We start from the raw sequence: 12,133 nt of genomic DNA, 5'->3' as shown, positions 1-12,133 counted from the left end.
TCACATCTATGACCATCTGATCTTTGACAAAGCTGACAAAAACAAGCAATGGGGAAAAGACTCATTCAATAAATGGTGCTGAAATAACTGACTAGCCATATGCAAAAGATTGAAGCTGGACCCCTTCCTTACACCATATACAAAAATTTCAACTCAAGATTGATTAAAGACAAATGTAAAACCCAAAACTATAAAAACCCTGGAAGACAACCTAGGTAATACCATTCTGGACCTAGGAACAGGCTAAGATTTCATGACAAAAAAACTATGCATCTGAGAAAGGTCTAATATCCAGCATCTATAAAGAATTTAAACAAATTTACAAGAGAAAAACAACTTCATTAAAATATGGGAGGCCGAGGCAGGTGGATCACCTAAGGTCAGGAATTCGAGACCAGCCTAGCCAACATGGTGAAACCCTGTCTCTACTAAAAATACAAAAAATTAGCCACGAGTGGTGGCTGGCACCTGTAATCATGCCACGGGAGGCTGAGGCAGGAGAATCACTTGAACCCGGGAGATGGAGGTTGCTGTGAGCTGAGATTGTGCCATTGCACTCCAGCCTGGGCAACAAGAACAAAACCCTGTTGCAAAAAAAAAAAAAAAGTGGGCAAAGGACATGAACAGCTACTTCTCAAAAGAAGACATACATGCTGCCAACAAGCATATGAATAAAAGCTCAATATCACTGATCATTAGAGAAATGCAAATCAAAACTATGGTGAGATACCATCTCAACACCAGTCAGAATGGCCATTACTAAAAAGTCAAAAAATAGGCTGGGCATGGTGGTTCACGCCTGTAATCCCAGCACTTTGGGAGGCCGAGGTGGGTGGATCACAAGGTCAGGAGTTCGAGACCAGCCTGGCCAACATGGTGAAACCCCTTCTCTACTAAAAATACAAAAGTTGGCCAGGCATGGTGGCGCATGCCTGTAATCTCAGCTACTCGGGAGGCTGAGGCAGGAGAATGGCTTGAACCCGGGAGGCGGAGGTTGCAGTGAACCAAGATCGCACCATTGCACTCCAGCTCTGGGCGACACAGCAAGACCACCTCGAAAAAAAAAAAAAAAAAATAACAGATCCTGGCGAGGTTGCAGAGAAAAGGGAACCCTTATACACTGTTGGTGAGAGTGTAAATTAGTTCAACCATTGTGGAAAGCAGTATGGCAGTTCCTCAAAGATTTGAAAACAGAACTACCATTTGACCCAGCAATCCCATTACTGGGTATATACCCAGAGGAATATAACTCATTCCACCATAAAGACACATGCAAGCTGGACACGGTGGCTCACGCCTGTAATCCCAGCACTTTGGGAGGCTGAGGCAGGTGGATCACCTGAGGTCAGGAGTTCGAGACCAGCCTGGCCAACATGGTGAAACCTCGTCTCTACTAAAAAATAAAAAAAATTAGCCAGGCATGGTGACAGGTGCCTGTAATCCCAGCTACTCGGGAGGCTAAGGCAGCAGAATCACTTGAAACCGGGAGGCAGAGATTGTGATGAGCCGAGATTGCTCCACTGCACTGCAGCCTGGGCGACAGAGTGAGACTCCCTGTCAAAAAAAAAAAAAAAAGACACATGCATGGCCAGGTGGGGTGGCTCATGCCTGTAATCCCAGCACTTCGGGAAGCCGAAGTGGGTGGATCACCTGAGGTCAGGAGTTCAAGACCAGCCTGACCAACATAATGAAACCTCATCTCTACTAAAAATACAAAATTAGCGGGACATGGTGGTGCATGCCTGTAATCTCAGCTGCTTGGGAGGCTGAGGCAGGAGGACTGCTTGAACCTGGGAGGCAGAGGTTGAGGTGAGCCAAGATTGTGCCCTTGCATTCCAGCCTGGGCAATGAGCGAAACTGTCTCAAAAAAAAAAAAAAAAGACACATGCACACGAATGTTCATTGCAGCACTGTTCACAATAGGTAAGACATGGAATCAACCTAAATGCCCACAAATGACAGACTGGATCAGGAAAATATACATATACACCATGGAATGTTAGGCAGCCATAAAAAAAAATGAGATTATGCCTTTTGTGGGAACATGGATGGAGCTGGAGGCTATCACCCTTAGCAAACTAATGCAGGAAGAGAAAACCAAATACTGCATGTTCTCACTTAAAAGTTGGAGCTAAATGATAAGAACTCAGGAACACAGAAGGAAACAGCAGACACTGGGGTCTACTTGAGCAGGAAGGGTGAAGGGAGGGAGAGGAACAGAAAAGATAACTATTGGGTCCTGAGCTTAATAACTGGGTGATGTAATAATATGTATGACAAACTGCCGTGACACATGCTTATGTAACAGACCTTCACATGTACCCTTAAGATAAAACTTAAGATAAAAATTTTTAAAAAGAAATAATGATTTCCAGGTATCCTATATATTAATGTTTTTATTTTTTAACAAAAGATATTATCCTTGATTATCCTTGTATATCTCTATACAGCATGAGCTAGCTGCTGTTTTCTAATGTTTGCTGTCTGCATTAATTAATGCTTTGGTTGCTGTGGTGAATTACAAAGCACAGGAAGATGCATACAAAGAATTGAACTTGTGTATTCCACTTAGCTTCAACCATCATATGGAAAAGATTTGCTATATGTTTTACCATTGGCCTCATCAGAACATCTACTTTTAAAATTTACTGGGAAAAGGAATGAAAAGGAAAAATGTCAGGGGTATTTAAACATTGTTTTTCATAGATGTTCTTCCTTAAGTCAGCTTGAATAAGTAGTAGGAGGAGGCTCAGGAAAACATTTATTAATGTTTTCATAACCAAATTTGACATAGTCATCTTTGTGAGGTATACAATTGAGCCAAGCTCTAAGAGCCTATCCCCTGTATCTAGGTTTTGTCCTTACATTTATATAACCTACACCCACAGTTTACCATCCATGACATTTTCTTTCCTCTCCAGTAGTACAAAAATACCCTGCCACCCTGAAATGATCAGACTGAAGGACTGTGTTCTCTTACTATGCTAAAAGCCCACTTGAATTTGTTCCTTCCCAGTTCTTGCCTTTCTTTTCCATAAGAGACAGATATATTCTCCAGGCAGGTGATGGTCAGAGGATAGATATGGAGAAGCAACATCATTTTCCATGATGCTCTCCTTTGTCTGCTCAACCGCTTTTTAAATTGACTTATTAGATCAGGAGCTCAAAACAAAGGTGTTAACTGTCTGATTCTTCCCATTAGTCACCAAGATGGTCACTGTACCCCTGCAAAGGAGAGATTCCCTCCCTTCTTCTTAATAAAATAATCTGTGCAATCCATTTATTTACTTAAGTAAATAAAATGTGTTTATTTGAGTAATCCATTATGCAGTTTATCTTGAGTAAATATATATATTACTTTCCTACATTTTTCATTTTTTTGGTGAATATAATGTCCTTTCAGCCTTGAGTATTTTATTGTTTCTGAACACTTTAACTGCCTCTTATCTTCCAGTTTTTTACATAGTCTGTAACTATCTGGGTAATTTTTCAGTCATCTCCCTTTCTCCTTCCCCTCTTTTGGAGTCCCCCATAGTCTCTTCTCTTCATCCGTATGTCCATGTGTACCTGCCATGTTTAACTCCCATTTATAAGTGAGAACATGCTATATTTGATTTTTCTGCTTCAGATAATGGCCTCTTGCTCCAACCATGTTGCTGCAAAGGACATGATATCATTGTTTTTTATGCCTGCTTAGTATTCCATGGTGTATATATACCACATTTTCTTTAACCAGTCCACTATTGGTGGATACTTAGGTTGGTTCCATAGCTTTGCTATTGTATATAGTGCTGGGATAAACATGAGTGCAGGTGTCTTTTTTATATAATGATTTCCCTTCCTTTGAGTAGATACCCAGTAGTGGGATTTCTGGGTCGAATGGTAAGTTGTTTTTGTTTTTTGTTTTTCCTTTCTTGAGACAGCATCTCATTCTGTTGAATGGAGTGCTGGATGGAGTGCAGTGGCACAGTCACAGCTCACTGCAGCCTCAACTTCCCAGGCTCAAGTGATCCTCCCATCTCAGCACCCTCTCCCTGCCCCCAGCCTTGCCAAGTAGCTGAGACTATAGGGGAAAGCCACCATGCTGGGCTAATTTAAAAAAAATTTTTTTGCAGAGTCGGGGCCTCACAATGTTGCCAGGTAGATCTCAAGCTCCTTGGCTCAAGCGATCCACCTGCCTTGGCCTCCCAAAGTGCTGGGATTATAGGCATAAGCCACCAGGCCCAGCCTTTTTTCATTGTTGTTTTTAAGGAGGAAGAGGGGACATGAGCAAGGACATACCCTGTGCATTCGCTCCCCTCCCTGTGGCTTAATTGCTAGTTCTATTTCTAGTTCTTTGAGCTAGTTCCATAATGTTTTCCACAGAGGTTGAACTAATTTACATTCCCACCAACAGTATATGAGCATTCCCTTTTCTCTGCATCCATGCCAACATCTGTTGTTTTTTGACTTTTTAATAAACCAAAATAGTAAGAGCCATATATGACAAACCCACAGCTAACATCATACTGAATGGGGAAAAGTTGGAAGCATTTCCCCTAAAAGCTGGAACAAGACAAGGATGTCCACTCTCACTGGTCCTATTCAACATACTGAAAGCCCTACCCAGAGCAATCAGGCAATAGAAAGAAATGTAAGACATCCAAATTGGAAAAGAAGAAGTCAAATTATCTCTGTTCGCATTCAATAGGATTATATACTTAGAAAACCCTAAAGATCCCTCTAGAAGATTCCTAGACTTGATAAGTGACTTCATTAAAGTCTCAGCATACAAAATCAACATACAAAAATGAGTAACATTTTTATGCACCAATAACATTCAAGCTGAGAATCAAAGTAAGAGCTCAGTCCCATTTAGAATAGACACACACACAAAATACTTAGGAATATATTTAACCAAGGAGGTGAAAGACCTCTACAAGAACTACTTAACATTGATGAAAGAAATCATAGATGACACAAACAAATGGAAAGGCATCCCATGCTTATGGATTGGAAGAATCAATATTAAAATGATCATATTACCCAATGCAATCTACAGATTCAACACAATTCCTATCAAATTACCAACATCATTCTTCACAGAATTAGGAAAAAGAATCCTAAAGTTGATATGGAACCAGAAGAAAGCCTGAATAGCCAAGGTGCTCCTAAGCAAAAAACAAATTCAGAGTCACATTGCCTGACTTCAAATTATATTATAAGGCTACAGTAACTAAAACAGCATGGTACTCGTACAAAAACAGACACATAGATCAAGGGAACAGAATAGAGAAACCAGAAATAAAGCCACTTACCTACAACCAACTGATCTTCAATAAAGTCGACAAAAATAAACAATGGGGAAAGGATACCCCACTCGATAAATTGTGCTGGGAAAATTGGCCAGCCATATGCAGAAAAATGAAATTGGACCCCTATCTCTGAACCATATACAAAAATTAAGATGGATTAAAGGCCTAAATCTGAGACCTGAAACTGTAAAAGTCCTAGATGAAAACCTAGGAAAAACTCTTCTGGACATTGGCCTAGGCAAAGAATTTATGACAAAGATCCCAAAAGCAAATGCAATAAAAACAAAAGTAGACAAATAGGACTTAATTAAACTAAACGGCTTCTGTACAGCAAAAGAAATAACCAACAGAATAAACAGACAACCTACTAATAATGCCTCCAACAAAGGACTACTATCCACATCCTACAAGGAATGCAATAAGTAAAAACAACCCCATTAAAAACTGGGCAAAGGACATGAAAAGACATTTCTCAAAAGAATTACAAGTGGCCAAAAAACGCTTGAAAAAATGCTCAACATTACTGATCATCAGAGAAATGCAAATGAAAACCACACTGAGATATCATCTTACACCAGTCAGAAAGTCAGATGCCACCACTCTGGTTTTACCTTCCTACCAGCTCTTCTGAAGCCTTTGTTATTTTCTCTGTCTCTCTTGCTCTCGCTCTTGCTCTTGCTCTCACTCTGGCTCTGGCTCCCTCCATCACCCCATTATTTTCAGCTTCTTCTCTGCCGACTTCTTTTCCATAGGCTATAATCATACTCAATTTTCTTTTGTTATAAATTTAAAGCCTTTGGTCCTAGATTTTCCTGTAAGTTATGTCCTTCCCTTCATAGCCAAGCTTCTTGGATAAAGAAGCCTACAGTCACTGTCTTTTGTTTCTCAACTCTTCAATCCATGTAGCCTGGCTCCTTACTCCACTACAACACACTAAAACATTTCTTGCAAAATCACAGTAGTAAATCCAGGGGACTCTCAATTCCCACCTTATTTTCCCCACTGCTGCATTTCACACTATTAACCTTTCTTTTCTTCTTGAGACTCAGTTGGCCCTCAACCTCTCCCTTCTGGTTCTCCTCCTACCTTTCTGAAAATGTCCTTCTCAGTTGCTAATGCTGGCTACTCTTTTTACTTGTTTTTTAGTTGTTAGAGACTCACCAAAAAATCTGTCTTTTGGTTCTCTTCTCATTCTACATGATCTCCCTAGATAAAACTCATCTATTCCCATGGCTTCAGCTACCACATATTCGGGGAAAGCACTAGACCTGAATATACAGTTGTCTAGTGGGCATCTCCATTACAATATTCCACAGGTATCTAAAACACAGCATGTTTTTGTCTTATGTACAGTAAATGTCCTTTTTCTCAAACCTAAACCACTACACCTAGTTACCAAAACCAGAAAACAAAGTTATGGACTCCCCCTTTACCCCTATCCTCCACATTCAGTCATTGACCAAATACTGAAGAATATGTATTTTTTTGTGACTGGACATCCAGTACCTCCTCTTTACCCTTTCTGGGATGTCTTTAGTTCTAGGTTTCATCATATCTTCCCAGAAGTCTTACACTAGCCTTTTATTCTCCAACTTTTCCCAACAGTTATACCCAATTCATTCTTGCACAGCTGCCAAAACTATCCTTCAAAAAAGCAAATTTGCCTGGGCACGGTGGCTCACACCTGTAATCCTAGCACTTTGGGAGGCCAAGGCAGGCACATCACCTGAGGTCAGGAGTTCAAGACCCCCTGCCTGGCCAACATGGTGAAACCCCGTCTCTACTAAAAATACAAAAAGTAGTCTGGCATGGTGGCGTGCGCCTGTATTCTCAGCTACTTGGGAGGCTGAGGCAGGAGAATTGTTTGAACCCAGGAGGCAGAGGTTGCAGTGAGCTGACATTGCACCACTGCACTCCAGCCTGGGTGACAAGAGCGAGACTCCGTCTCAAAAAAAAAAGCAAATTTGATCATAGTAACCTGTGAAAACCCCATGACCCATGAGATTTGAGGTGTGTGAGCTGGCTTATGCTTTTCCCTCTTTCTCTCACTATGTCCCCAACTTCATTTCTGCCCCAAAGGAAGAGTTAGGATGAGTCCAAAGCTTTTGGCCCAAGCAACTAGAAGGCTAAAGTGACCATCAAGTAAGGTAGGGAAAGCTATAGGTAGAACAGACTTAGGGAAGATTGGGGATTTAAAACATGTTGAACTGAGAAATAAACATCCAAATGGAAATGTCAAGTAAACAGATATTTAAGTCTGGAGTTTAGAAGAAAGGTCTGGGCTGGAGATGGAGATTTGCGAGCCATCAGCAGATAGATGTATTTACAACCAAAAAATGGTGTGATTATCCAGGGAAGGAAATGTGCTGTTTCTCTGGTAACTAGTAATGTAACCACTTGTCAGTGTGGCTGTTGAGCACTTGAAATGTGGCTAGTGCTACTGGAGAGTTAAATATTTAATTTTATTTTGGTTAATTTAAATTTAAATAACCATAAGTGACAAGTGGTCACTATACTGAATGGAACAGAGGGAGGGAATGAGTTTAGATTAAGAAGAAAGGAGGACCAATGTCTGGGCTCTGAGTATTCCACCATTAAGAGGTCACAGAGATGAAGTGGGACCATCAAAGGATACTGAAAAGTAGCAAGGGAAAAAACCAAGTATGAAATTTTCTGGAAACCAATTGAAGAAGTTATATCCAGGAGCAGCAAGTGATCACCTCAGTCATATGTTGCTGATAAGTCAAGTAATATAAAACTGTTCTACCTCACCCATCATCAGGCAATAATTTCATAAGGAGCACACAACCTAGATACCTCCCATGCGTAGTTCACAGTAGGATTTGCACTCCTGTGAGAATCTAATGCCTCCACTGATCTAAAAGGAGGCAGAGCTCAGGCCCTAATACTGCTCACCTCCTGCTGTGCCCCCGCCCAGTTCCTAACAGACCATGGACTGGTATTGGTCCTCAGCCTGGGTTTGGGGACCCTTATCGTAATTGACACTTTACCATAACAACCTCTTCATCATTGGTAGCTTGTATAACTGTTTTTAGGGGGAAGGTTTTTTTGGGGTGTTTTTGTTTGTTTGTTTTTGGAGATGGAGCTCTGTTGCCCAGGCTGGAGTATGGTGGCACGATCTTGGCTGACTGCAACCTTCACCTCCCAGATTCAAGCAATTCTCCTGCCTCAGCGTCCTGAGTAGCTGGGATTACAGGCACCTGCCACTTCGCCCAGCTAATTTTGTATTTTTAGTAGAGCCTGGGTTTCACCATGTTGGCCAGGCTGGTCTCAAACTCCTGACCTCAAGTGATCCTCCCTCCTCGGCCTCCCAAAATGCATACAGGCATGAGCCACTGTGCCCGGCCTTGTATAACTTTTACTGGGAAATCTCTGCAATTTAGAGACTATGTGAACATTTTAAAATAGCCACAATAGCTGATTCTGTTTCAGTGAAGTCCCACAAGAACAAATACTCTCTCAGTTAATTCTTTCAAGGTATTTTACAAAGAGAGAGAGAGACAAGCAGGAAGGAAATGTAGGGTTGGGGTTTTTTTCATGATTTATACATAAGCATGTATATTCCTTGATTAAAGATGTTTCTGGTTAGTTTTGTGCAATAACATTCAAAATGGATGCTTCTGATTGATGTAGTTTTAGTGTCCAATGAGTGATTTAAAAAAATTATTTGCCTAGTAATGGTTTTAAAAACAATTTGATCTCCTTCTTGGTGATATTTAAAGAAGGAGCTAATAGGAGGAACATTCACTTTTGTTATGAAGCCATTTTGATAAGGATTGAAACAGGAAACAGAGTAAAACAACACAGTGCTACCCAAGTGAAGCTAGTGACTGAGCTGTGTTCACATGTCCAGTATCAGCTACACTCATGGTTTTTTTTATTTCCGTGGTTGCTTTTTCTTGGTTTATCAAAGGATTCAGAAAAAAGATTTCAAGAGGCCAGGCGCGGTGGCTCACGCTTGTAATCCCAGCACTTTGGGAGGCCGAGGCGGGCGGATCACGAGGTCAGGAGATCGAGACCACGGTGAAACCCCGTCTCTACTAAAAATACAAAAAAAAAATTAGCCGGGCGTGGTGGCGGGCGCCTGTAGTCCCAGCTACTCGGAGAGGCTGAGGCAGGAGAATGGCGTGAACCCAGGAGGCGGAAGTTGCAGTGAGCAGAGATTGCGCCACTGCACTCCAGCCTGGGCGACAGAGCGAGACTCCGATTTCCAGAAAAGATAGAGTTCCCAGAAGCACCATTAATTTTTGTGTCCCATTCTTTTTTTTATACTCAAAATACTAAATGTTTCTAGTTTCCATGTTTTGGGGACATCCAAATATGCTAGGTCTTTCAAAAATGCTTTGAGGTCCTTGGACAGAGGCCATTGTAATAGGACTGTACTAAGTATTTGACAAAGGGCTTATACATGAAAGGAGATGTGTAGTATTAATACAAACATAAAATACTGCTGTATTGATATCATGTCATGGTAAGGCACTCTGCAGCCTCTTGAATATAAAAGAATATTTCTACATTTGGTTCCAGCAAACACTATTGTGCTATTCTGAAATCCACAGCACAGAAATTATAAGACATCCGCTCATAAACAGAAAGCAAATCACTATTCAGCATTTCCTGCTCTGTTTCCTGCCAATTTCAGATAATTAAAACTTTTTTTAAACCTTTTATTCTATTCTGCTTTAATTCTGCTTCCTCCACCAATAAAAAAGATTTAGAAATTAAAACTCTGTGTATATAAGTCACAGTCCTTTTTTTTTTCTTATCCTGTGATAATATCTCATTCTTCATTATTGCAGACCTCAGGATATCATTGTGTTTGTAATTGGAGGAGCTACCTATGAAGAGGCTCTAACAGTTTATAACCTGAACCGCACCACTCCTGGAGTGAGGATTGTCCTGGGAGGCACCACAGTGCACAACACAAAAAGGTAAAGGAGAACATTCATTCTACAACTGTGTCCTCTTTCCCAGAGGTCCAAAGCTTAAATTCCCTTTATGTTGGAAAAATTTGGTCAATACTAACCAAACTGCTGTAGACTGAAATTCTCTGGTGTTTGCAGCTCCATAATAATTTAAGAATTTGTGAGACAAAGGATCTATAGTAATTAAGTTCGTTAAGTTCATAAATCTCTTTATTAGGTCAAAGACCTAGAAAGTAAGAACCATCTTACACTGTTAACAATTTGTATTTCCTGTGTTCAAAAAAGGAGAAATCCTTGGACGTACTTCATAAGGAAGGGGGAAAAATTAAAAATTGTTGGTTTTTTTTTTTGAAGAAGGAGAAACCTAATAGCCATGGCTTAGACTTTGAAAATACTTAATGGCATTGAAGTCTGTGAGTTTTTCTATTTTGTTGATTAACTTTATTCACTTAGCAAGTATTCAGTAAGAATACAAAGATGAATAATCTAAAGATCCTACCTAAAATTATTGTCTATTAGGAAAGAACATTTAAAAATAATAAAATAAGTGCCCAGAGAGGCAGATAAAAGGGCCAAGGATCCTCAGAGTGACTAAGGGAAATTAGCAAATGTTTCACATAGAAGATAGTTTATTAGCTGAGCCTTGGGTGAAAATGGACATATGGAGGGAGAGCACATTCTAGGTAGAGTTAAACACATGAGCAAGTTATAAAAGCTGTACACAACATACATACACAAAGAATAGCAAATAGTCGACTAGCTGGAATGTGTGTAATAAAGTGAAAGGATGATTGAATGCCATCATTGTGGAAGGCCTTGAGTGCCAGGCTTGGGAATTTCTACTTTTGTACATAGAAAATGGGGAATTATTGAAAGCAGTGATTACAAGAAACTCACGGTGTTTTGGGGAGATTAATTTGGCAGCTAAAGGTAGAAGAGGAAAAGACTGGAGATCCGTGACATGATTGTTGAATCTAAATTAGGGATCCTGAGAGATCCATCCTGAGCCATTTATTCATAGATAATTGGGAGTCATTAAAAGTATTGTATACTTTTTTAAATTTTGTATGATGATTTGGTTTTTTTTTTGTTGTTTTTTTTTTTTTTTGAGACGGAGTCTCGCTCTGTCGCCCAGGCTGGAGTGCAGTGGCGCGATCTCGGCTCACTGCAAGCTCCGCCTCCCGGATTCACGCCATTCTCCTGCCTCAGCCTCTCCGAGTAGCTGGGACTACAGGCGCCGCCACCACGCCCGGCTAATTTTTTTTTTATTTTTAGTAGAGACGGGGTTTCACCGTCGTCTCGATCTCCTGACCTCGTGATCCGCCCGCCTCGGCCTCCCAAAGTGCTGGGATTACAGACATGAGCCACCGCACCCGGCCTATGATTATTTGGTTTTTAATATAACTTTTCTCCTTTATTATGGAAGTAATATATGTACATTCTGAATTTTTTTAATTCAGAAAGTACAAAGAGAAAAAAGGTTTCCATAATCTAACCACTGTTACATTTTAGTGTTTTCAGGCCTTTTTTCTAAGCCTGTATAGACGTTTGTGTGAGTGTGTGGGCAGAAAGGGATCTCATCATACATTCTGTGTTTTAACTTTAATTTTGCAGTCTGTTGTAAACATCTTCTAGTGTTAAATATATAATCATTCATTCATTAAACAAATATTTACTGGATAAGATTTCTTGGGTTCGAATCCTGATTTCCCTCTTACTATTTTTGTGAACTTGGGCCAATTACTAACCTCTTTGTTAGTGTCCAGAACTCACTGGCTATTTATATATTTCTTTTGTGAATTGCTAGTCCATATTCTTTGCCCATTCCACAATTGAAGTATTCCTTTTTTCTTAATAATTTTTTTAATGCTATGTATATAAATAAGGTTATTG

At 40.2% G+C, this 12,133-nt stretch overlaps 1 protein-coding gene across 4 annotated transcripts in view; it reads left to right on the top strand.

Annotated features, from left to right (window-relative positions):
- The window catches only part of VPS45 (vacuolar protein sorting 45 homolog), an 81,358-nt gene that overhangs the window by 35,239 nt on the left and 33,986 nt on the right, over window positions 1-12,133 (top strand). For all 4 annotated transcript variants that reach the window (XR_009213629.1, XM_032154831.2, XM_058439352.1 and 1 more), the window contains one exon: window positions 10,115-10,246. Coding sequence is in view for 3 of the 4 variants with exons in the window: in XM_032154831.2 (XP_032010722.1) it covers window positions 10,115-10,246 (132 nt within the window). In the remaining variant the exon portion in view is untranslated. Of the gene's footprint in view, window positions 1-10,114; window positions 10,247-12,133 lie in introns of those variants that run through there.

The sequence above is a fragment of the Hylobates moloch genome, unplaced genomic scaffold, assembly GCF_009828535.3.
Source record: "Hylobates moloch isolate HMO894 unplaced genomic scaffold, HMol_V3 SCAFFOLD_5, whole genome shotgun sequence".
Classification (NCBI taxonomy): Eukaryota; Metazoa; Chordata; class Mammalia; order Primates; family Hylobatidae; genus Hylobates; species Hylobates moloch.
This window is presented reverse-complemented; position numbering and strand designations above follow the sequence as displayed.